Source organism: Cinclus cinclus, chromosome 6 (genome assembly GCF_963662255.1).
Source record: "Cinclus cinclus chromosome 6, bCinCin1.1, whole genome shotgun sequence".
NCBI lineage: Eukaryota > Metazoa > Chordata > Aves > Passeriformes > Cinclidae > Cinclus > Cinclus cinclus.
The window spans coordinates 17,053,558-17,081,339 of record NC_085051.1 but is presented as its reverse complement, the minus strand read 5'-3'; the positions used below and the strand labels follow the sequence as shown (position 1 = coordinate 17,081,339).

Below are 27,782 nucleotides of genomic sequence, written 5' to 3'. Positions count from 1 at the left end.
AGGAAGCACCAGCCAGATTGTCACAACCTTTGGAAAGCTGGGAAGGATGTGACTGTCACTGACCATGCTCTTCCAACCCCAGAGGCAGCAGAGTTCCTTAAAGGGGATCTCATGCCAAAAGTCAAGAATGGGAAACAGCGTGCTGAGGGAGATGGAAACAAAAGTGTGAAGAGGAGGTGGATGGGGATGGGACAAAAAGCATCCCCGAGCACTGCATAGGAGCCAAGAGGCACAGGATCTGCCTGGAAATGCCTCAGGAGGTGATGAGAGCGAGGCCTTCCCTAAGGAGGAGCTGAGCTCCACACAGCATGGAGCAGACATGGCAGAGCCTCGTGAGACACCTTCCAGTGAATCTGTGCAGCAAGGTGAACAAAGGCTCAAACTCCCACATCCTGTGGACTCAGCACAATCTGAAGAATTGAAAATGGTGAAGCCTGAGGAGGAAGAAGCTCCAGACTTATGTCCAGACCTACAGGACTGGACACACCTGCACATCCCTTCCAGCCTGGAGACTGGGTCTATGTTAAATGGTGGGACAGTGATCCTCTACAAGCCAAGGGCAAAGGACCATCCCAGGTTCTGCTGACCACCCTCACCACACTCCAAGTTGCTGGCAAAGGACCCTGGATTCACTACTCCAGAGTTAAGAGAGATTCTGCTCCTGAAACAACTGTAAAAACAGAGACTGATACAGATGAAAACATGCTTTAAATTACTCCTCTTCTGTGCCTAAAGAACTGTTCAGGATAATCATTATTTTTCTTGGATACTACCTGACTGTACAGGACACTACTACTGTTAGACATTTATTACTGTTCATGTTTGCTAATTGTTATTATTGTTATTGTTAATTAATTCCTGTTAGGTATTTATCTATTATTATTTACTGTGAGATATGTACTGTTATTAGATCCTTATCCATTGTTAGATATTTATCTGTTGTTAGTTACTTACTATTGTTAGATATTTCTGTGTTATTAAATACTTATTAGTAGTAGATATTTAGAATAGAGACTTGACAAGGTAAAGGCCTTGTCAAGCCTCAAAAGGGGAGAAATGATGCCTTGGGTTTTAGGTTTGTATCTTTCAGATTCTCTGCTGCTTACTGTGTAACTCTGAAACTTTGTGTTAGGTAAGTTCTCTTCACAGGGTTGGACAAAACAATCCCATCCCAGCAGAGAATCAAGGACACCATTACCCAAAAAGCACAAACAATGGCAGGGGGCTGGGATTGGATGATTGACCCCAATATGTACAAGAACCAAAACTTATAAAAGTGTAAAACTCGTGACTGGGATCCATCTTGGATTTGATTGGGGTGTAGCCTTGGCTGGGCTTTCAATAAATACCTGTTTTATTCCTTTTGTTCTGTCTGGTCTCTGTTCCATGTCAACCTTTCCAGGAATCAATCCCTGTTTGGGGCTACTTGAGGTAATTTGGGGTTACTTGAGGTCATTGAATCCCTCTTGGGGGTAACTTGAGGTCATTGAGACCCTTTTTGGGGTTACTTGAGGTTATTTGGGGTTACTTGAGGTCATTGAGATCCTGTTTGGGGTTACTTGGGGTCATTGAGACACTGTTTGGGGTTACTTGAGGTGATTGAGGCCCTTTTTGGGGTTACTTGAGGTCATTGAGACCTTGTTTGGGGTTACTTGAGGCCATTAAGACCCTGTTAGGGGGTACTTGAGGTTATTGAGATACTGTTTGGGGTTACTTGAGGTCATTTGGGGTTACTTGAGGTCATTGAGACCCTTTTTGGGGTTACTTGAGGTCATTGAGACCCTGTTAGGGGTTACTTGAGGTTATTGAGATCCTGTTTGGGGTTACTTGAGGTTATTGAGATCCTGTTTGGGGTTACTTGAGGTTATTGAGACCTTGTTTGGGGTTACTTGAGGCCATTGAGACCCTGTTAGGGGGTACTTGAGGTTATTGAGATCCTGTTTGGGGTTACTTGAGGTTATTGAGATCCTGTTTGGGGTTACTTGAGGTCATTGAGACCTTGTTTGGGGTTACTTGAGGTCATTGAGACCCTGTTAGGGGGTACTTGAGGTTATTGAGATACTGTTTGGGGTTACTTGAGGTCATTTGGGGTTACTTGAGGTCATTGAGAGCCTGTTTGGGGTTACTTGAGGTCATTGAGACCCTGTTAGGGGTTACTTGAGGTTATTGAGATCCTGTTTGGGGTTACTTGAGGTTATTGAGATCCTGTTTGGGGTTACTTGAGGTTATTGAGATCCTGTTTGGGGTTACTTGAGGTCATTGAGAGCCTGTTTGGGGTTACTTGAGGTCATTGAGACCCTGTTTGGGGTTACTTGAGGTCATTGAGACCCTGTTTGGGGTTACTTGAGGTGATTGAGACTCTGTTTGGGGTTACTTGAGGTGATTGAGACTCTGTTTGGGGTTACTTGAGGACACTGAGTCCCCTATAGGCGTTGTTTGAGGTCACCCGGGTTGAACAGGAAGCCCAGCTAACACAGAGACGCTGCCTTTGGGGTTTGCTGTCCATAGCATCCAGCCAGGCCTGCAGGGACAGCAGCCAGGACACCTGGACACGGGTGCACCCATCTCACCTGGGTCATGGTCTCTGAAGCCCCAGAGATTTGGACTTCTCAGCTGGAAGGAAAGGATGGGAGACCTGGGCTGTCAGCAGCCACATCCACGGACCTGTGCTGATGAATGGACTCATGTGAACTGTCCTTGCCTCCTTTATTCCAACATTTCCTTGCCACACCTGGTACAGAGATCCCCGTGGAAAAGTGGGGAGGGGGAGTTTCAAATGCTCCAGGTTGTTAAAAGGGGTTGAGTTAATAAGAACTAGGGTTTGTGAAGACAAACTGAGAAATAAGCAGAGGGGGCTTGAGAGGAAAGCTGATGCCTTTACAAATGATTTGCTGGGTGAAGGTGTGGGTGTTGATGTGTTTGAAAGGGGTCCCAGTGTCTCTACTGGCTTTGGATGGAGCCCAGAGCTCAGCTCCTGACACAGACAAGGGAATGCACAGCCTGAGTTTCTGCACTTTGGGGTAACACAGCAGGTTCAAGGGGGGAAGATGTGCTGGGTGGTTCAGGAAGGCTGTGCCTTCCTGGTGCCTCAGCAATGGGCAAAGGAAGAGGGCAGCAGGTGCCTGGAGTTTTGGATAAAAGGAGGCTGTGCCCCCTCTGAAACACTCCATAGGTGTGTGTCCTGGTGGATTCTCTCCATTTCAATAACGTTGGAGGACTCCTGTGCCTCCTTTTTGGGCATAAACTTCTGGCATTTGTGCAATTTTCCTGACACTACTCAGCTTTAGTAGCTGAGCACTTTGAACCAGCCACCACAGCTCTGAGTGTACATTGCATAATGCCAAGCAACATCTTACGAATAACTGCTCTAGGATTTATAAGGGGAATAGTAAAAAACTGAAGTATTTTACTAAATCTTTCTCCTAGAGTTTGGATGTTTCAAGAGATAGTAACAGGATAACAACACAGGCTTCCTGCAGGTGCCCTGCAGCAGCTGAGGCTGCTTTCACACCTCTTTTTCTTTCACAGGACAATAACCATTCTTATACTTCCCCCTTCAGAGACGAGCACTGAGTTTTCCATGAGAATCACTAACACCACCATACTTTTTGCTGGCAGAAATCTTGACCTCCATCCCAGCTTCCTGTTGTCATTTTGCTATTTTTTTCCATGCCTTGGGCTTTTTTGCTTCCCTGTGAGGTGGCACACTACACTGTTCCTCCCTTCCCAGCTAATCCACCAGGCTTCCCAATGCAGCACTACTTCTGAATTCATTACTAGGTCCGTGTGTAACAGATTTTCTGGCCTTAACTGGTATGATAGGAAATTATTATTCTCCTATTCATTCTGCAGAAGGGAAATAATGTCTAACAAAATCAATTATTATCCTCCTTGTTGGTCCACAACAGCTCCTTGCCCACCTACTGAAATGGCAGATTTCCTGCATGCTGCTTCAAGATCATTAGTTGTTTTCCCATACAAAACCTGTATTTCATCATCCCAGAAGATATCCTCTTTCCTGGAGATCCCTGTGTGTAGTAAATCTGTACCACCCGTCACTTCATACACTAAAAGAGAAAAATCTAATACAATGAGGAAGAAGAGAAGGGGAGACATGGCACATGGGATGACTGAGAGGTGATAATGGCAGAGACAGCACAGTTTGGTGGCATTAAAAGAAAAGAAAAAACAGGCTTCAATCCTGACATGGGGAGACAGCAAGCAAGGGACACAAAAGCTAAGGTAAATCATGGAGGCACACCAAACCTGTGGCTGAGGAAGTACTGGAGACCCTGTCTTGGAGAAAGAAGGATCTCTATCACACATGCAGTCTCAATGCTGAGAAAGAGCAAATGGGAACCCTCAATTCAAAAGGAGGATGGGGAACAATATGCTTTGGACATTAAAGACAAAACAAAAGATCTTGAAGCAAAACATGGAGTAAATGTAAACCAGAGCACTACAATGGATGTAGTCAAACAGATTTACATTCTTCCTAAATTTTCCTTTACACAGGACCCATCTTTACTCTCAGTTGTTGCTGACATTGATTGGGTCAGCTCCAAAGTAAACCTTCATAAAAGCTAGGATAAATGATACCACTTATCTGTGTCAACAACAAATTACCGTTTTTTTCAACCATAGATAAATAATAGAGTCAATAAATGATTGGGTGGGAGAAAGTGGCAGGTCTTTCATGACAGGTCAGAATACCTGCAGGTCACCCTGAACTGTGCTGGTGGAGATGGTTAAAGTTTGTTACACCGACATGGCAACACCAGAGGGCTCTGGGCTCACAGTTTACAGACCTGGATGAACAGGTTTGCTGTCAAAAGGGTTTCTTTCCAGACCCTTCAAAGTGAGCCATACAACTATTCCTTACTTTCAGATCCTGAGGATGAACTTTGCTCTTAATTTACTCCTGAATCTACAAGCATCCATTCCACATAACATGATTTATACATCATGTAATTTTTTTAATCTGATCATTGTTGCAACACAAATAGGTTGCAGCAGAGAAACCATTCACTTAGAAGTTATTCCAACTGAAAAAACCCATCAGCATTCAAAGTTTTAGTGTCTAATTTCAATATTGAATTAATGGGCATTCATACCTTTGCTCTCAACTCAGGTCTGCTGTTATGTAGCTCAGTTTTTCATGACCAGCTTATTCCTTCTTCACACAACATATTAAAACTCTGCAGTGTAAATAAAAAATGACTAATCATCACTTTTCAAATATGCTTTGTAATTATCAGCAACATATAAACTATAACCTGAAATTATATGTCTATTTAGATTCCAGCTCTGAATCTACTTGCAGTAATTAATTTGCCTTTTAAAGCAAGACAGTGTTTAAATTAAATCATGTTCTGAAAGCAGCTGTTGAAGGACTTAAGGCTGTTTGTAGCATAGCTCAGGAGCTGGGCTGATAACAGAGAACTCAAGAATGGAAGCCACGATTTATAACAGTGAAAACCCAACTCAAGGAAGCTTTTCACCTCTTCAGTAGGTTTTATTCTAACCATTGCAAAAACAAAAGCCACTCTCTGGCAACAATTCAGATTAAGACAGAGTTTTATAACAGAAAAGGTGACTAGCTCTATTCAAACATTATTAATGTGATAATAAAGCAATTATAAATGTACAGGAAGTGCCTTTTTCCAGAGGATGCAGTGGTCATGACTGTCAAATTTTCCTTTGCTCCTTACAGCTTCAAAATTATCTTCTTTCTTGAGCCTCTGATTTCTTTTGGCATTCATTATAACTCCTATTTATAACTACAATTTCATAATGAGTAACCAGCAAATGTTTCCACTATTAAAATAATTGGGTTTGGGTTTTATTAAATAGACAGAAACTCATTCTGCCTGCCTCTAACTACTCTCCCTCCTATTACAACCATTCATACAAATTAAATCCCACTTTTGCCTCTTTCTGTTTTAAGAAAGCCGAGGCTGTCCAGGCAGTCAAAATGTAATTCTTAAATAGAGTAATTGTGGATATGTCACATACTTAGTCTCTCACAAAATAAAAATGCAAAAAGTCTTAGTAGTCAGTCCAAAAACTAAACCATTGCTTCTGCATTTGCACCAGCCTAGCTACAAGGATTCATTGGGATTAACTGACTTAAAAAAAAAACCAAAAAAAAAAACATAAAAACCAAAACCACAACACAAAAAAAAAAAAACAAAAAAATATCCAAAACCAAAAAACCCCAAACCAACCCAAAAAAGACAAACCAAAGAGAAAAAAAAGGAAGAAAGAAAGAAAGCCAGAAATATTTGAGAGGAACATGATTCCAAGGCAAATTTGAAACTGGCTTTTGTTTCAGAGAATATCAGATGTGGACTCTGCAGCTGTTCTCTCACTCAGTGAGGAATCAGTCAAGAACTCTCATTCCAGTTGAACTGACCTCTAGAGAGGTGTGGGGCCAAAACTGAGCTTTCTCTCATTACTCAGTGTCACAGCTACTGAAGCACACAGCTGCCAACTGCAACACAGCCATAACATCAAAATCTGCAGGAAAGGCGTAATAAACACTTCATGAAATGTCCTCCTGTCACAACAGAACTGAATTTCTTATTCACATTAATTGCTGGTTGCTCTGTATTCTGAAGAATGAGATTATTCCACCTGATGTAGTTTTATCATTTGCAATACTAGCAATGCTTTTGTGCTTTATAACCTCATTCTAATGGTAATTAAGGTCCATTTTTCAGATATCTGCTAATTTACAGGAAATGAGCATTATAATTGCACTAAATTTGGTCAACTGAAGATAATGCAAAACATCACATACTTCATGGCAAGGAGTAGTTTTACAGCACTCATAATAAAGAAGTTGTCACAGTACACTTGATCTAACTTTTACATTTAGCAAGGAAGCTGTGGGGAAAATGTTATCCATCCTCAGTGATACTGTACAGGATTTTACTGAACAGTATTTCAATAAACAGCATTTCAATCCCAGCTGAGTTTCCATTGTAAGTAAACTTTCAACCTAAACAATTTTTAGATTTACAATATTGTCTGCGCTTTTACAAAATAAATTTTGTTAGTCACTATGTACTGGGTTTGGCTGGGATAGAGTTAATGCTTTTCATAGTGACCAGTATGGCTTCTATTCTCCTGTGACGTAACTGCACTACAAAATAGATTTAAATCACCAGTCACTTATTTGGCACAAGGAAAGCTGATTAAAAAATTGTGTGGTCTACTCTCCTCTGCCACTCCTTAGCTCTCCTGGCTCAGAGTGAACTGCAGAGAAAGGGCAAAGAACTGTTCAAGTCCACTCAACTGTAAACTTCACAAGACTCATGAGCTCTTCTGCCTCAGTACCAAATAAGCACTTTCCAGAACCAAAGAAGCAGAATTTCGCATGAAACAGTGACCCTAAGCCACAAGGCCATCAAGGCCAGCCTGCACTGCAAGACACACAGAAAAAATTATCAGCATTACACTGATGTAACTACAGTGGACATGATGCTAACAGAATCTCAATTTACCTCACAGGAGAATACATGACTAATTTCTGAGACTTTCAGGAAACCACAAAAATAGCTTAGGGACTCTTTTTTTACAGTTCATCCACCCAGCTGAAAAGATCCCTGAGCATCCCAGATGCCTCAGCATTACCTTAAGTAAGGTACCTCACTACCCAACTGAGGAAGCACATCTGAGGAACATGCAATGGTTAAAAATTACCAGAGACACTGAGAACTTATCCTACCTTGATTCATTCATTCTGGTATGATCATCCTGGTGTTATTACATGATTCTTCCAGCACATGTGACAAGATCACCAGGTCTTCATATGCTGGAAATTAAACACGAAGCATGAGAATCACAATCTTTCTTGCATTTATGAGACTGAAGATAAAGAGAGAGCCATTTTTCTAAAGGTAGGTTTATTTCTCTTAGTTGTCAATTCACTTTAGGTTAATTGAGATTAATCTGACCTGCTGATGTGGCCAAACTAAGGATTCAGAAATAATATGCTTATAATAAAGTCACCCAATAGCAAATTGCTTCAATCCTGGCAACTATGATTTTTTAAAGCTTATATAAAAGATATAATTAATGTAACACATTACAAATAATCTCTCATACAATTCAGTCACAAATACCATTAAATAATAAAGACTCTAACCACAATGTGCCCCACACAGCTCTTTGAAAGCTCCTTTTTCAAGGACTCAGAGTAATCAGTACAGGATGAAACACATTTACTTGAATGTGCCACAACCAGTTCATCCACGCTGGGAGGGGAGAAAGAGAACAGCCACTCTTCTGAGAGCTTTTCCCACTCAAAACACCCCCGTGACTATCACAAACTGTTGAAGATGCTGCAAAAACATTGGCAGTACAGGAGCTGTGAGAGGTCAGGAAGAAGGAGGTTGTGTCCTTCCCAGAGCCTAATGCAAAACTGACCTAGCTCCAGGAGTGTCCTCCCAGGAAATGTTGACAAATACATAAGGAGGAGGACCCCCTTCAGCAGGGGACCTTCAGGGGCAGCCTGTTAATCCCACAGAGCTCTGCTGGATGTGGGTACCAGTAGCAGGACAAGCCTTACACCTGGAAAAGCCCCTGAGGATAATGCCCACCCCAGTGTGAGGTGTTGTCTGTCTCCCAGAGAAAGGGGCTCCCAGGTGGGATTTCTGTCAGTGTACCCCCGTGCAGAGGGGGACTGTCACCACCCTGTGCCATGCATGCAGGGCACTGACTGCTCCAGGGGTGGCAATTCACCAGCATCCCCACTTCTCCAGGGGAAACACAGCAAGGTATATACCTGCAGCATGGTACTCCTGCCTCTTTGGGAAACCCCTTCTGAGGGGACTTGGCAGCTCTGCTGCATTTCTGCTACTGGGACAGCAACCAAGATTGTGCCCGAAAGGGCTGGGACTTTATTTTTACCTTTCTTTAATAGTTCCTTCCTTCTTTTCTCCAGACAGGAATTTGGATCAGAACAAGCCCATCCCCTACTGCAAACAGGCATTGAAAATGAAATCACAAGTTCTCCACCTCGAAATAACTTAGTGGAGCGCAGGTTAATCCACCTCAGTGAGGTAACCTGTAGACTCCTGCCCAAGACTGCACGTAAAGGGTTGAAAAATGCTGCTGGCACACTGGTCCCCAACACCCCTGAGGCCCCAGGAGCAGTGCCCTGGCCCTGCTGCACCCCTGGGGTCAGCCATTCTCAGCCCCTGCAGACAGGGCACGGCAATGCCCTTGTTCCATCCTATATCGCCCATGGCAAAGCATACCCTACACAGTATTTATACAGCTGGTATACACACAGTATTTATACACAGGTGAACAAAGCAAACTGCTCCACCTTTCTCCATAAAGTCAGGTTTCCAGCGTCACTGGGATTTGGTACGGGTTTATCTTCCTTAAAGGTTAAAAGAGAAGAAAGAGAAAAATGTATGCAGCTGGTTTTTGAAAGTGTGTCCTTTTTCCAAGGCCTTTGTTTTCACTAGCAGGTTTTGCTGGTGTGCCCCGGTTGCCTGGTTGTACTGGTCCTGCTTTTTACAGCCACTTGTGTCCTAGCAGATGCTCTCCTGGTCTCTGCTGGGAGCACATCCCTGCTGTGTTCACAGGATGTTCAAGCAAACCTGGGAATTCTGTTAGCTCAGATGATGGGCTCAATCAGGACAGTATAGGGAAGGCTCAAAGCTGTACTTATTCCTCTGCACAGAGTGTGCCAAACTGTTCTGGCACTGCTGAGAATCTGATGTGTCATACCAATGAACTCAGGAATCCTGACTGCAAAACTAATTACTGTCAAGATCAAACATGTCGCTTACAAGGAAATGACAGAACATACACAAGGACAGCCTGTTTTCCACCTTACTGAAAGAACAATTCTATCCCCTGCTTGTATTCCTTGAGGCTATGTCTGTCTTGTTATTTATTCTTTGTTTCATTCTTAATATCCATTGTGTCATGTATCTTACTGCATGTTTGTACTTATGATTATATTGCCTTGCTTCTGTTACATGATATAGGCTACTGACTTTAATTCTGATTATTGACATACAACTTTTTAAAGTTGTGAAATACATATTTTAAACTTCTTTTTTCTTTTAATCACAGTGTGTGTTTATATTTTAAATTAATTTCATAAGCTTTCACTTTTCTGAAGAAATTTTGGAAATACAAAGAGCTGCTTTCAGAATCACAAAGGAAGTTCCACAGCTGTGCATTTGATTGATTCCCCAGTCTGCAGTTGCATAGAAGATCATTGGTCTATCTTGTCAGCCTTAAGCTTCTATAAAACTCAATAGCAAACAGAGTGTTTTACTTGAGGCAAGAGGTTATTTTGTTCCTTTCTCCCCAAAGATTCTGTGTCATCTAGGATGTGACTCAGACACTTCAGCTGTTAGGCAATCTGCACTGATGTGTGTATAAGCTCTCACACTGACAGTACTTTATGCAGTTTGTGCCCAAGGGTCCCTAAAGGGAAAGGATCTACAGGGAAGGCGCAGGTTTATTGTCTACTGTTGGTTTTATTTCAAACAGGTTGTTTCCTCTTATTATCAGTGGAGCTACTTGTACTTCTACTGCTCTGAAATCTATCCAGCCCTCCCCCTTCAAATCAAAGTCAGATGTAATATAAGGTTTATAGGAAGTGGCAAGTGGGATGTTTTATTGGTTCAGCTGGCATAATTAGAAAAATTAGGCAAGCTTTTTGGCACAGCAGACCTCCAAGTCAACTTAGAGAGTTATTTCCTAGGTATGTCTACCTCAGTAAATTGTGTAATCCAGACAAATCCTACTTTCCTAGCCTGCTCAGATGAAGCCAGAAGACTGGATTTGCACAGCCAGGACAAAATTCGGCCCACAGTCAGCTCCAGAAAAAACATTAACATCACTGACACTTGAAGAAAAATCCTGCATTATTTCAGAAATACGTTTGAAGTCTGGCTTTCTCCCCGGGCTTCTGTTCCATTCTAAACACCCTAGACAATCAGTGTAACTACTGTGAGCTATATGCATTCCTAGTTTTTTTTACTTCCTGTAGTGTTACATGTACATTTCACTACACTGCATATAAGGCTCATATGCCAACAACCATGTAAAACTCTAAACAAGCATTTCACGTGTAAACAGCAAGGGGCCTGGGTCTCGAGGGACTGTTCCCTGCAGAAAAGATTGGTCCCTCTGCTGTTAACATTGGTGTGTTTGGGGCTGTGATGGTTGCTTGTTTTACTGAATAAGGTTTCATGACAGACTTTTCAGGGTCCTCCACTTCTATCCAAGCGTGTAATGTCATTAGCTGCTGGTAGGAGACAAAGTTCTTCTAACTGGAAAAACTGCTTTGCCCTTGAATTCTGCAAAGTTTGGGAGTAGTTGTCTTTTTATCTCAGATAATAAATCTCCTATTCATTTTGACAAAGGCTTGGGTATTTAACAGCGTCACACAAACTGAATCTATACAGAGCAAACAGTCTGACAGAGACTGCCATTGTGGATGAGTTGTATTACCTTCAGCCTGGTGCCTAAAAATGTCCTTGAAGCATGGTCTTGACTCTACCCTTACACAATGCACATGCTGACAGATCAGAGCCTTGTAAAATAATTGTTGGTAGATAAAGCTAATCCTCATCAAAAATGTACTCTCTGATGAAAAGATCAATAGAAGTAATCAAGACAGTCTGTTTGGGAGCCGTGCAAAAGCTGTAGAAACAGAACAAGGATTAGGAGTATCAGCTGAAGTATTTCTTCAAAAATCATGCAGCAGCATAAGTAGTGTTTCTTAAGAGGAAGGAATGAGTAACAAGGAAATGGCAATCCTAGTCTGTCTACTCTCTTTCCCTCTTTGTTTTTCTTTTTATTCTCCCTTGTCTGGTGCTTTTTTTTTTTTCTTTTTTTTTTTTGTAGTTTTCTGATTGCATTTCATTAAGAACATTTTGATTTCATGCCTGGGAAGTACTTGTTCTTAGGTGTCAACTCAGCAACATCCTTGAGAATTTATAAAACTCTAAACTCATGAAGAGCTGTGTTGAAACAACTAGGATTACTGATGTCTGTAAAATCAGAGTCTATTTAAAACCCAATTGCATTCCACATACTTGTTCAGAAAGGTAATTTAAGAACCTAGGCTTTTCAGAATAAAATAACTGCATGCTTTGGCATTAGCTTTACCCTAACAGCTAAGAAGTCCACTCACATGGACCAGGATTTTCCTGTGCTAGGCACCATAATATCCTATGCTCAATCAATTCTTTGAAATACGCACATGCATGCTTTGCCAAACTAGATTAGAGTTTAATTTTGTTTACATCTCTCCTCATTGTCCTATTTTTATTTATTCAGATATTTATTAAGCCATGGTGGTGCTTTTGGAAGAAGAGCATAGAATTACTCTCTGCTCTACTGTACAAACAAGAAACATGAGAATTCTTAGAGATAAAGGGTAACATAAAGACACGGAAGAAAGAAGAGGAGAGAGGAAGCAGTAATAAGCATCTAATGTTACCTGTGCTGTTTATGAAGCTTAAAGGAAACAGACAACTGCTTGAAACCAGGATTTTGCTAGTTATTTCTGTAGTGTGCTCCCTGCTCTTCTAGGTTTCAGACAGTAGTCACAGTTTTCATGGAGTGAACAGCAGTCATCAAACAGAGGGAGGGGTCAAAGCTGACTAGTGACAAAAACTTTTCTTAAACTCCAGCAAGCAATGTCATCTAAAGGAGACTCTAAGACACAAGGATGTCCGTGCACCACCTCCAAGACAAATAAAATTCAGAGGCATGACGTCCTTTTCATGGCTTGCCCAGAACAGCACAGAAAGGAATTATTTATACCAAGTTGTTTAACTCTTTTAGTCACAAAGGCCAGCCAGTACCTTTAATTGTGTTTGATTTACTTTGTCTCCAGGATCTGAAGGTCAAATAGTGATATATCTAATTTACTTTTTTGTTTTCTACCCCACACATGATCTCAGCTTCCTCACTCATCCTCATGTACCCGCTTCCCTCTGACACCATTCTGCATTTGCCTCCTCACTTATTCATTCCAGCTTTTCTCCCTGTATGCTCCCCAAGGCCCACATTCTTCTTCTCCACTCTCTCCCTGGCAGTGCTGCACTTTCCATCTCCCCTTTGCTCCTCTAAGAAGCTGACACACTCTTAATCCAGTAACAGCAAGAGGAAAGGCCAAATCAAAAGCGTGCAGTGAAAACTCACATACTAGCAACAGCTGAGCTGCAACAGAAAGTCATGAAGAGCATGTAATTGGTTAAGTCTTAAAGAATTTTTAAAGCAAGTTGAAGGTCTTCTAAGCTCCATTTTGTTTGCTTCTCCTCTACTGACTGCAACCATGATCCACATGCCCTTTATAACAACAAACAAAACAATAACAACAACAAAACCAACAACAGGAAGTCTATAGAGACAGTGCTCTCAAAGGAATCACATCAAGCTCCCCCAAGCCACACGTTTATGCAGCATTCAAGGGTATTTGTCAGAATTATCTCTTTGTGCCTACTCAACTCTTCCATTGACATTCTGTTGGCCACAGCCACAGATGACGTATTTGGTTTGGATGGACATTTTCTCTCATGTACTTGTGGACATGCTTATACTAAATGATCAAGGTGAAAGGACTTCTTATCTGGTTAAAACCGACATCAACTTACTTACTGTTCTTGTCTTACATTAGTGTTGGGGTAAAAAAACCTTCAAACTTATGAGCAAAGCAAACATGTTGATCAGAAGGGCTTGATTCTGTTTCCCAGTGTCTAGTTTGCTTTCCTGCTGAATTACAGAAAGGTTAGGAGTTTGATTTGGCATCCATTAAATGCTTTAGCACACAATAGAAATACCAGGATCTCTCTGAGCTAAGTATAACACCCTAGGATGGCATCAGCGGTCGTATGAACAACTTGATTTCTGGTCAGTTCTAATGGAAAAGTGGTTTTTCAAGTGTAGTTGACAAAACATGATCTTCAAACATAAGCAAGTCCCCACTAAATTCCATGATGATGAAATTTGTTAAATGATATATCAAGCAATTTATACTCTTTCTACATTTTCAATGAAGCATTTCCACCTCCTCCTTCCTAAAAGACTCGGTGCAAGTGGATTAAAAGTCTATAAAGTGTCAACTAAAGAAATTAGGTTTTTAGAAAAGAAATTTTAAGAAATTAAAATTTTGACAAAATCATAGCAGTTGGAAAGAGGGCCTTCACATGGAAAATCTTGTAGTCTCATCTGGCACTGCTATGAAGTAAAGACATAAGAAATACTCAGGTGCAAATAAAAAATGGAGTCAGTTATGTTCAAGTCAATGTATAGCTGCTTGTTCAAGATATTAACTCATAGCAGTAGATATGCAATCATTCAGCTGCTGTAATTATACCTTGCATTATGTGTCGCCTTGGGATAGGAAACACTTCACCCACTTAGTAAGGAAGAATGGGAAAGGGTACAATCATTATCAAAGTATACTTTATTAAAGGATTAATAAAATTTATATAAGCTTCCACAGAAGTCTCATCACTGATTTCACTGGGAGGTGAATAATGTTCTACATATATTAAATTCCTACCCAGCTCTGGGTAGAAGAGCTGGGTAAATACAGAAGGGTAAAAATAGAGGACAGAAGAGAGCTAGGAGTTTAATTACTAAAATACAGCCGCAAATTCTTATGTTTTAGCAAATTAGCATAATTTAAGAAAAAAAAAATTTGCATAGAACTTTGTAATGACTTTCATTATCTGGATTTCTGGACCACAGAAAAAAAGACCCAAAGACAATTCTTCTCCCAAGGCATTCTTCATTAAAGCAATTCAGATAATCTTACTGCCTGTAAGCCCATAGGAATAACTTTCCCACATTAATTTTCAAGGCCCTCTGAATAAAAAATGGTCTGGGGAAAAAGATTTTTAAAATAAATTTTTGTATAGAACTAATTCACATGCATAAATATACATATGTTCCTTTCACTTTATGAGCAAATATTAGCTAGAATAGTGACTAATTAGCAGATACGCCCAGAAGAACAACCATGAGAGTTTCTTGACATTCTATTCAATTCTCCTTGGTTTCAAAATATAACATGCCAAAGGTTTTGCTCCATTCAGAACTTCCATATTGGTTTGATCCACAAATACCCTAGTAAATAATTCTAGAGCCAGATATCTTTTTGGGTACAGCCAATGTCTCTTATGTACAGAATGAGCTCGTTCAGTTCTTTCAGGACTGCTCAAACTGGAAATTCTTTCCCAAAGTCTTACTTGTCTTTGATCTTGATATGTGCAGGATTTTGTTAGGAAGTAAGTAGCACTACATGGAAAAACCCACTGGATTGTCCAGATGTGTATACAGCAAGGTCTGTGGTTGAGACCACCTTACCCTTCACAATTAAGTTGGGTTCATTTTAATCCAACACTATGTTCTATTACATAGAAGAGTCTCAACAGGTGAAACACAAGAGGTGAAACACTTCTCTTACATGAGTGAAACAAGAGAGCATTAGTTACTTTGCTCAGTTTAGGAAAACATCAAAGGAACTTTCATTTGCTCCTAGTGGCAAGGTATAATGAAGTCACTGCAGGCAGAAGAGCCCATTCCTACCCTCAGCACAGCAGAATATGGGGGAAAGGATTTGCATTTAAAATTACCGTTTTTCAATAATTAGGGTTTTTTTGACTCTAGGAGCAACCAGTATTGATTTCTTGTCAAAATAGGATGTAAATATATAATTTGTTAGTTTCTTCTTGAGGCATTTATGATAAAAATACTTGCCAGGGATGGAGATGGAAATCAGACAGGCAGAGAAATTTTGCACATTGGCATTCTACATCATGAAGCTGATAGCAAATCCAAGGACTTCTGATTATCAGCAGACTGCCATTTCCACCTTTATGAGAGACAAAAGTCTGACCAGATTATTGCTAGAAATCATACCATTACTTTGATTCTGAATTAGAGCAAATTTATTTGATACTTTTTCTGTTAATATTTCTTACATTATACAACAAGATTCTTATTGTAAATTGTGTCCTATCCACATCCAGACTCAAACAGAAATACCCAGTTTTTGCTTCCTAGGTATTTCAAATGAATTGCAAGTGGTTTGAAACACTTAAACTGCTTTACCTACTCCATTAAGAGGTGAGTTGTAGAGGATGACAAGTTGCTTAAATTGCTTCATTTTAGTGTAAGGGTATATGAATTTAAGTATTGTGCTCTGCATAGACAATGAGCTACACTATCTCATTGCAGCTATGGGTACTATATAGTACAGCTATGGGATACCCTAAGATAAATGTAATGAAAAGATTTGTGTCCTCTTTTTTCCATTATGATAGAAATTTCAAGCACTTCTATATGCAATGCAGTGTAATAAGCTACCTTGATTACTCATGATTTAGATGCTCAAAAGAATAGAGTTAACAGGTTTAAATACTTATTTCAGCTACAATAAACTGACTGCCTGAGATCCCTCAGCATTCTGCTCTGACTGGGCCCTAAATATCATATGCAGAATGGCAATTAATTTAAACCAAGTGTGAGTTGTTCTGCATGTTCTTTCTGTTTGTAAAGAACAATACCTAAAATTGCAACTCACCTCAGCAGTAAAATAATAACAGCAATCCATACAGTTCTATTGCTCTGGAAACCTCTTGCTGTAACTAAAATTAGTCAAGCAGTGCAGTCAAAGAAACACGAAGATTCTTACTTTGATTTGTGTCCTGTCCATGTTCATACACTGACATAGGCAGAAATAACCGGATTTTGTTTACTAACTACTTTAAATGAATTGTAAGTGGTTTGAAAATCTCAGCTGGTTTATTTACCCCAGCAGTGGCAGCCAGCAGTTTGCTGTAATTCTTGCTTCAATAAAGACAAATAAAAAATAAAATCGGTCTTAAAATAAAGGGTGATACCACTATCTGTGGAAAGCAGAAGCTTGCTTACCCCTATTCCTGCTTTGCCTCTCTTATTCTGTTTGCTGATTGCAGAACACCCTCAGAGAGAACGTGGTGTACTCAGCACCAGGCTGGGCTCTCTTCTCAATATCTGGAAGTTACCAGTGTTTTGACAGATAAAATAAGGAGTGCATTTTAACAGAGCAATGCAGTCACAGCCACAAGAGTCACAGTCCCTCTCCTTCATGGAAGCGACAGCTCTTTGATATCTTATGTCCATGATAACACCTAGGGACTCGGAAAATCCTACTTTTAGGAAGCTTTTGATGAAGGATGATTATATATAAGGAAAGTAATTAAACAAGAACACTGATTCCCTGTTCCCGAACAGGCAGAAGCATATTTAACAATCTCATAGTGATTTTTAACAATTAAGGAGGATCTCTGAAATTTAAATAGGAATGAGTTAGGAAAACAAAGATGGAAACAGAATTAGTAGTAAAAGGCTGATACTGCAGCATTTAGATGTGTTACAAGATGAGTACTTGCATGAAGACCTAGAAGCTCCCTCCAAAAAAATTCAAGCCACGAATATGTCATCTGTAAAACGTATGATTTCAGTTCATGTACCCAAGAATTTGGAGGAACAATAAATCATAAACCACATATGATTTTTTTGCAAAACTATAGAAAACAATTAAATGCACAATGGATAATCTTGCACAAAAGGGCAATAAAATTTTGAAGCCAGGACATCCGCTGACAAGGAGGTATACAATGATAAACTTGGCTCCTGAAACAGAAATTCAGCTGAGCCTCTAAACCCAGTCAGCACTGAAGATAAGAATTAAACTTAGAGCTTAAACCTCCCATGCATTCTTCAGACTGAATTAAAAGTTACTTGCCCATATGGGCACAATCTTACTCTGTCAAGCTTTGAGGATATGTGCAGCACTGATGAGCATGCTCAAATCTGAACATTTTTACAATGAACATGTGCAGAAGTGACTCGTTAAGTGTCACTAAGAAAACCTCACAAGGAAAAGTACACCAAAATGTGTTCAACAGCAGATTCTGAAATAGGCAAAGAAATGAAAACTGTATTTAAGTCTCAAGATTCAAAAGTCAGATTTGGTTCATGAATGTTATTAATATACAACAGAATAAGCATTTTGTGAAATAAAGAAAAGATGCACAGGCAAGGCAAGCCCACAATAGTGCCAAACAGATAACAAAATGCCAACCAGATAACAAAGCACTGGTGGTGATATTAGTCCAGAAAGGTGTACTCAGCATTATGCAGAAGAGGAAAACAAAGCTGAAATCCAGCCAGATGAATCAAATAAGACCTATAAACATCATCCTAATACTGTGAGAATCAAGCAAATACTGAAGGTGAAAAACCCAGCAGCTTTCATGCAAGAGATACATGTGATATACAACACAAAATTCATGCTTTCAGCTGAATCAAGTGCCCTGTTGTTGAGCATTGCTGTGTGCCACATGCCCATCTCTCCCCCAGTGTGGGATCCTCTCTGCATGCTTCCACAGGTCCAGCCAGGACACTCCTCCAGTGCAGGTTTCCCTCAGGGTCACAACCTTCCTTGGACATCTGCCTGTCCTGGTGTGGGGTCCTCCATGGGCTGCAGGTGGATCTCTGCTCCTCCATGGACATCCATGGGCTACAGGGGCACACTCTGGGCTGCAGGGGAATCTCTGCTGTGATACTCGGAGCACTTCCTCCCCCTCCTTCTGCACTGACCTTGGTGCCTGCAAGGGTTTTTCACATATTCTCACTGCTCTGGCTGCAATGCTTCTGTGGAGTAATTTATTTCCACTTCTTAAATACATTGTTCCACCAGACTCATTACCACTATCACTGTCAGGCTCAGTTTTGGGTAGAGGCAGGTTAGCCCTTGGAGCACTGTGGCTCTCTTGGCTCTATGGAATGTGGGGGAAGTCAATCCTATAGTATCCCTGCTTTGAAAACCTTGCCACACAAAAAGAATACAATGATGAACTTAAGGACATCCAACATGTCCTTAAATAAATGTTGTAAAACTGATTCACCACATCTCTGGGCAGAGAATGCATCAAGAGCAGCCCTGAGGAGAAGGACTTGTGGTGTTGGCAGATGAGAAACCTGACATTCCAGATGTCAAACCAGTGGCATCCTGGGCTGTGCCAAAAGCAGTGTGGCCAGCAGGTCAAGGGAGAGGATTCATCTGGAGCACTGCATCCATCTCTGGAGCATAAGAAGAACATGGACCTGTTGGAATCAGTCATGAGAAGGGCTACAAAGATGATCAGAGAGCTGGAGCACCTCTCCTGAGAGGGTTGTTCAGCCTGGAAAAGAGAAGGCTCTGGAGAGACCTTAGAGAAGCTTTTCAGTCCCTAAAATGGGCCTACAAGAAAACTGGAGGGGAATTTTTACTAGGGCAGAAAGAGATAGGAGAAGGGGGAATGGCTTAAAACTGAAAGAGGGCAGGTTTATACTAGATACAAATAAATCCTTTACCATGAGTGTGGTGAAACACTCTTAACAGGTTGCTGAGAGAGTCTGTGGATGTGCCATCCCTGTAAGTGCTCAGGCCAGGCTGGATGGGACTTTGAGCAACCTGGCCTAGTGGAAGGTGTCCCACAGCAGGGGGGTTGGAATGATCTTTAATATTACCACACACTCAAGGTGTCACTCTGCAATTAAGCAACATTGACTAATGCTGCTGACAAATGAGGCAAGTTACTTCACTGCTTCTAATCTTCACTGCTCTTAGCGGTCACTATTTTTTTTCTGATTTAGACAATCTAATCTTCATAGAAAGTTTTCTTCCACGTTCCACAGTACCTTGCATAACCAGTTCTAAAATTACTATAACAAAACAAAAAGTGGTAACAGTATATAACACAGAGCCCATCTACCATTCACTGCTAGAGTTTAACTCTCTCTCCACATGATTTTCATCCTTGTTTTCTCCGGAGATGCCTCTATGAGATTTCTCAAGTGGTGTGACGTTATACTAAAGAAACCCAGAGTCTATATTTTATTCTAAGAACCAGGGAAAGGAGCTCATGGACAGAGAGCATCCACAATTTTCTTCCACAGTGTCACTGCACATATTTTTTGTGGGGAAGTTAACTGGCCATTGAAAGAAAAGGTGGAGAGTGAATCCCTGGGCAGGGCTGGAAAGTAAAACCCTGGGGAGTAACCTGTAGACTGATGGAAGGAAAGAATGACTGAGGCTATCAGAGACAGGTGGGAAAAGCTTGAGCAGGACAAGCTGAGGAGAGCAACTAAATCTCTATGGAGCTTGGGGAAAGGGTGTGCCGGATCCTCTGCTTAAGTTAATACCAACTTCGTTGACGTTAATTGCAGGCTGTCATTACGTTATGTTACTTTCCACACCACAATAGCCTCTTCTCTGACCAATCCAATTCTTTCATTTTTTCAGTTGACATGGCAAGCAATGACTTCACAGATATGAGGCACAATGCCTGGGCACAAACCCAAACTGGGCACAGAACCCAGCTCCCAGCTGTCCCTGGTTATCACATTTGTGAGGAGGTACAGGTTCTGAACTCTACAGGAGCTCTAATTTGAACACAGAAAACTAATGATTTTGGTTTTCATTCAGAGCCTTACTACTACCACTACCTAAATTCTGAATGCTTACCTTTGCCACCTCATATCATATGACCTACTTTCAATTGTAATTGTTGTAATTATGGTATTTATGGTATATATGATATTGACATTTTATCTGGCATCTGAAATTCTAGATTGAACCAGTATAATCAATGTCTCAAGTCTTGCCCTTACTTCTATGCAAGAAAGCAAGAAAAAAATGCAAAATGTGAGATATTATATCTATCCTCAATTATTTGATTTACTGTTACAAGAAGTACTTATAGAAATCAATCCATTGGTACAGATTTTTGATACAAGATCAAAATGAGAGAAGAATATTTGTCAGCCATATCCTTGACTGTTGCAGTTAACTTCCAATGACTTCTAATAACTTTCCAATAACTGGTGTCTATCAACTCTACAGATCTATCCCAAATTAATAGCCACGGGAATTAATACTGAGATGTCAAGACAAGCTTCTGGTTTTTGCACACATTAAAACTGAGAAAAACAGACAAAAATGCAATAAATAAACAAATAATGCCTTAGATATTTCCCTGAAAATTTCCTCTTGGAAATTAAAGTTCTTTTAGTGCCAGCCAATACCAAAAACTGTGGTCCCTTGGGGTATTCCTGATACAAATTAACAATAAAAACAGCTGCTAAATTTCTGTTATTAAAACACTACAAAACTTCCTGCTGGAGTTTCTTTCTCCTCAAACAACTGTAGGTGAGAGCTTGCTCCTCCCTACCTAGGTAAGCTCTTTTCTCTGTTTTATCTGGGAAACTGAAAAGTCCTGAACTACTTTTTTTTTAATCTGCGTGAATCACTTGAAGCAATTATTGTGACCAATGGATATGTTTGCTTAAACCCTTGTATTTTTTGTGATACTTCCATCTACAGATGTGATTCCCCCAGCAACCAGTGAAAAACCAAAAAAACCTGATAGTTTTCAAAATTTTATAAAACACCCAACAGAGTGACCTGAATTTCTTCTGCACTTGTTAATGTTATTAACAATTTCATCCACTCTTTGGGGTGGAGAGGAAGGAAGAGAGAGGCCATAAGGTTGAATAAGATGAATACTGGAACATGTCTGCTCCTAGAGATCAAGTCTCAGTCTGAGCAGGAGTAATCATGACAGCTCCAATACATGAGAAGTTCTGAGCAAAATGCCTGGGCAATATCTTTTGAAGAACACCTTGGAGTACCATTGGGACAGCCTTCTGAACAACCACTGTGCACTTTTAAATGCTTAATGGAATACAATATTGACATGCACTGCTTTGGTCACAAAGAGTTATGAGAGTGAAAATTAAAAACTATTTCAGAAGAAAAAGGAAGTGTTAGATATTAGCACTCTGCTTAGCAACAATCCCAGTAAAAGAGACAGGACAAAGGAGAAAGCAGCTTTGACCCCAGTGACACTCCTAATCATCCTGGGTATGGACACCTTCATCTCCTTTACCACATGAGTGTGGAAAGCATTGATTGTCCCTTCAGGAAGCTCGTCCCTTTATCAGTATTCCTTTGCTCTTATACACCCAGTGGAAAACAAGTTTCAAAGCAGCACAATAAGATCCTGATTTTCTATTACACCCCTTGCACAGAGATGAGTGTAGCTGAGAAGGGAGGCAAGCTCTGCTCCTTCAAACATCACAAACAGCCTATTGCTAAAGGCACAAGCACGTTGGTTGCTGTAAGCCAGGTTTGTTGGGTGGCTTGTCTAATTGTGTAAGTGAGACTAGAGTATATTTGTTTAATACAGCTAACTGGTCATGTAAACAAAAAATCATTTGCTTTCTCTATGTACAGATGAATTTATATTCATTATAAGTACTGGCACAGAATAAAACAATGTTCTCTGGGCAGGAAATGCAGTATTTTTTCTCCTGGTTTGCTGAAGCATGAAGATACAGATTAAGAGTGTGTAAACAGCTTACTACTGATTAGGAAGATGTAACTTCATTAAACATCCTGGACATTTTGATAGAAAATATGTTTCATGCTATAGCAGGCCAAACTGTTGACTTGAGTACCCCAACATTGCCATAGCAAGCTTCCATCGAATTCAATGCAGAAATCAAATCCGAATAACACTCCATTAAGAAACTATTTTAAATTTATTTTATAGTATTAAATACATGAGGCTCTGATGTATTTAGAGCTAAACAGAAGCGGGAATAGGGGCTGAACTGGAAAAAATGGAAAGAAAATTGCACCATTCAATTCAGTAACACCTGAATGGAATATTGTATTATACTCTCCTATTCCTTTACGGAAATATTTTAAAATGTATAATTGCGGGGTAGAATTTTCGTAAGAACCCAAGGAGTTAGGTTATGGCTGTGATCCCATTATACAACTAGAACACCTTCCCCAATTTGTGTCCTTCCCCTGCTTCAGCAGAAATGATAAACACAAGCAGAGACTGCTGAACTGAATCTTGCAGAAATGTAGAAGGTAAAACTGTCCCATTTTACCCAAAGAATGTAATTTCTGCCTCTCCACTCATGCTAGTTTTTGTGGGTTTTCTGCTCCTTACTCCTGAGGCTCCCCCACTCTAAATTATATCTCCCACGTCCCTCTGGCTAAATCCCCCACTGAGCAGCAGCCTTCATTCCATTCTTTATGAGGGAGATTTTTTTAATTCATCAGCTACATGCACTCTGGTAAACTGTGAGGAGGCGAAAGCTGAGGGTGAACTAAGGGAAAATGATGTATATACCAAGTGCTGGACTGGAAATTGTCTTTGCCAAACCTAGCAGTTTTAAAAGAATTGTTTCATTAACTTTGAATAGTTTTATCCATCTTTTACTATATTAAAGTAAGATCTCTTCATCTAGAAATAGAATAAAAACATACTGATTTCTGCCCATCCATGAGCAACTCATCCTACCTCCAATGTCAAGCTAAAAAAGATAAAGTTACAAGAAGTAGAAATATTGTCTGTGCTTATTGTAGCATGTATTTGTTCCTGCTTTTGAGATGATTGCCCAGTAAAACTGCAATAAGTCAACGTTCAGGAAAAAAAAAGTCTGTTAAACCTTTGCTGGCAAGCCTTATACCCTTGATTCACTACCTGTTTCTCTAATTTGTAGTTCTCATAACTCTGTGGATGTGAACAGAATTAATCAGGAATGATTCTGAAATAATGTCATAATGATCACAGACTATAATCAATATTTTTAGTCCTAGAAAGCCGGTACAAGATAGGCTGGCAGGCTGAAATTATTCCTGGTATTTCCTATGAGAAGACAACACCAGAGAATTGAAAAGTAGATTTCAAGATTTAAGGCCATCTCTAGCAAATGCAGGATAGGTGGAGGTGAAGCTGGCTGAATCTTTCTCAGATGGGAGCCTAATGCCTGTCAGTGTCACACAGAGGGGTTTCCACGGCATACAATCAGAGTGGCCACGTGAGACTGCAAGGTTATTATTCTGTTCTTTTTATAAGATTAGCTGCCCCATTAAGCATGGAGGGGCGTCTTAATGCTGGGTCCCCCCATATGAAATATTCCACAAACTTCAGAAATCGGTGGGGTTTTTTGCCAAGGAATTAACTGGCCTCAATTATAGTTCTTAAAAACTTAAAACAGTTACTTGCCATCCATCTGCATAACTGTAAAACAACATCAACTTAAATTTGTTCCAGGACCTGATATTTGTGGAGGAGGAGTTGTGTTTTATTTTCAACCATGTTACGTTTCTTTACTAGACTGAACATTAAAATGTACATACATAGATGTATTTACTCCTCCCAAAATGCAAATACCATTGGCCAGTTTCTGAGGAAGGAAGAGCATCCTCTGTTTACCTGTTCATTAACTAAAATCCCCCAAACCTCACCTTTTCTACACTCTCTGAATCAATCTGGGACTGAAGCCAAAGTCACCTACTATAAAAGAGCTACAAAGCATAGATGAACTACGGTCCTGATCAAGTTTAGACCCAACATCCTTGTGCCAAACTCCACTCAAGATGGGGTTTGGCAGGGGGATATTGCTACCAGAATGGGCTTTCCTGTTAGTACTTTGCTGTATCCATCAAATAGGTAAGAAATTTTCTTTTTTATTTGGAAAAGAAAAAACTACTGTTTAGACCTAGTAATATATTTTACACAACTATACTAATTGACTCAAAAAGAGGTGGCTGACAAGATTTCTTTATATATTTTCATTGAATATTAAATGTCTGTCTATTAACTGGACCAATTTAATGTAATATTGCCTCAAACTTCTGTACATAATTTCATATGGAAAGTAGCCTTGAAGATCAAATCCAAAAAACTTATTTGTGTCTTAAAATGTCAGATTTTCAGTATCCCATATGCTTTACAAGAGCATTTTATTCCTGTTGTATTTTGTATTAGAATTCATTATTAATGTTATTGTTCTTGTGAAATCTAATCCACTACAGCTTCCAGTTGCTAGATCAGACCACTGGTCAGTCTTTTTCAGTATTTTGTCAGCTACCAGGAGCTAATACCATATTTCTCAACATTTCTTGCCACTTCTTTTGCAAAAGAAACAAGGAGGGAATATTCACATGGCAAGGATTTTCAGTAACTAATTGTGCAGTAACTAATTTATAATATCCTGTGCAAAGTATTTATATAAATTACAAATATTGATTATGAGCAGGACAAGGAGATTTATGTGACACCACAGTCCACTATTTTGGACTGAGTTTTTCCACCTGTCAACATTACATCCATCAAGGCTGGTCTTGGGAGTTTTTATTAATATGAGTAGCCCTGTTAAGTTGATGGAACCAATCAAATTGGAACTGCTTGCAGGAGTCTGAGCTTGACAAGTCAGTCCTGTTCATGTACAGTAATTTCTGACCTGTCAGCTGACATTTAAAAATCTGCAGATTGCCTAGGTAAATTTATCTTTCATATCATTTTCAAAACATTGAGAAGTGCAAATATAATTTAAGACTGCTTTACAGTTTGTGTAATAAACACTAAAACACTGGGCAGTTGGTCTATACTGTACTTGACAACACAATGGTCTTGTAGAGTATAAACTTGTGTTTGGAGTTACACAGCGTTGGTCAGAAGTGTTTCTAGCCATTCATGGAACAAGAAAGTTATTTCTCCTGTGCAGTGCTAATCTGACAAACTGCTTTGAAAAATGAGTGGTGATTAGATAGTGTCCAACAAACACCTCTTTATTTGAATCACACCCTATAGAAAATATTTTCCGATATCCGGTCTAAAGGGTAATGGTCCTATCACATGACATCTCCACAAACATTGTGTTCCTGCCTTTATATTTCATGTAAAATATTAACTTTCATAAACTGATGACAACAGTAATTACCAGCTGGATATAGATTTTGCAGGATGCATCCAAATATTCTTAATAATTAGGTTAGTTTCCAAATTATCAAATAGTAAATTTCTTACAACTGAGACACTTATTTTTATAATAGTAAACAACATGGCATTGTGTAATTTCTAAACGAGCCAATGCAGGTAGAATTTCCTTGGGAATGATGTATTTGCTAAGTAAACAAAAGCTTCTGCTGTTTCCTTGAGAAAAATTAACAGAACAAAATACATGCATAGATCTATTTTGCTCTGTTACAAAGGTTCCCACACTAGAATAAACAAACCTTCTATGATTCTATGCCTGCAGAGATTCCTATGGATGTGTAATATGAAACCAAACTTAGCCTATTAGGTAGAGTAAAAGAGGTATTTCTCTTACCTGATCTGTATCATTTTTTTTCACCAATTATATTTTCATCAGTTATAATTCATATAAATTATAATGATGTGAATACATTTACTTAATGTTATTATCTACAACACTCAAAGATGAGCAGGAAATGGAAAATGGTTATTCTGTCCCACATTACTTCTTTGCACATCACTAGTGGTCAAGCACAAAGTTAAATGAGAAAAGAATTAAAAGCTTGGAGCTGAAAGAAACTGCAGACACAGCAACACTTTCTAGCTATGGTGGGGCTGCCCAGAACCCTCTGCTCCAAAGCCAATAATCTCTTGGGGTTCTTTTTGGGATAGGCACTTGAATTCCTTCTGACAGGCACTCTTAACTCTGGGATCAAGTAATAAATCTGCTTTCATGGTGCACAGCCAGAAGTTATATTTAAAAAGGTGGTTCTATTCCAATTATTTTAAAGGAAAAGATAGTAGTTCAGCTTTCATGGAGGTTCATGGGCTGAGGTTCTCCAGTGGAGGAGAAGCTCAGCAGGCAATGTAAGTACCAAAGGAGGGGACTGGGGCTTATGGTACACCCCTGACTTCAGCATTTCCCCCTCTTCCACTAGTATGGCTCAGTTAAGTGAGTGGGGTCTAATGAATCCAGTTCTGACTCCATGAACTCTTCTCACCTACTCTATAAGGCAAAAGAGGGCTTAACTTAGGGCAAACTCCATAGGGAGTTCTGCTTTGACTGAGAAGTTCTCTAGACACCTACAGTGCTCATTCACATAATCCAGATAAGGATTCAGACATCAGTCATTTCATCACTTAAATCCTGCGAGGATTTCAACTTGGCAGGTTAAAGGTACCTATTAGTCAATATGTTACAAGCACAGTTATCACATCCTAACTTCCATTCAGTCCTTCACAAAATAAAGTTGTAGCCCTTCAACTTTTACAGGAAATGCCTTATATATTTACTTATAAAATCCAAGACCTTAGAACACCAGCCCAGGAGGTAAGGGTCAGTCTTTTTCTAGGAATCAAAGCACTCAAGAGAGTATTTGTCATCTCTTAAAAGTCTTTGCTTCAGCTGTTGTAGCAAGAATGCTTGGTCAAATAGCTTTACAGGATGATGCTTAAGGTTTTCTGCAGAGATGATGTGAGTTTGAACAATCTTTGAGCAAGGAGATGGGTAGAACAGGAAACCTGGTTCATCTGGTTACTTCTGGGTTACTGCTCAGGCTATGGCCCTTGTACTGTCTCTCGGAGGTACCTTCTTGTATCCAGCTGTAAAGTAAATCTAGATCCCTGACTGAGGCTTCCCATCTGCTCCCTGAGAAAAGGCCCTATGCTTAGACACTAAAGAAACTATCATAAATATCTACAGCCATTATTGGATCAAGCTTGAAGTCCCTTGATTCTTTTAACCACTTCCATGCCTTTTCTTATAGCCAAGCTTCTACACAACAATTTTAATAAATGACTTGCCTGCATTTCATTAATTCCTCCTGTACTGTTTCACATATTACTGAGATCTAGTACAGCAGTGAAATAGGGCTGTTATGCAGTCATTAGGATCTCTTACAGTGAGCTTTGAGA

General features: G+C 39.9%; 1 protein-coding gene across 1 annotated transcript in view; it reads left to right on the top strand.

Moving 5' to 3' along the window:
• The first annotated feature begins 319 nt into the window (after window positions 1-319).
• The window catches only part of MUC5AC (mucin 5AC, oligomeric mucus/gel-forming), a 65,811-nt gene continuing 38,348 nt past the window's right edge, over window positions 320-27,782 (top strand). Inside the window, exon 1 of the mRNA XM_062495354.1 lies at window positions 320-530. Within this exon, the coding sequence (XP_062351338.1) occupies window positions 320-530 (211 nt within the window). The remainder of the gene's footprint in view (window positions 531-27,782) is intronic.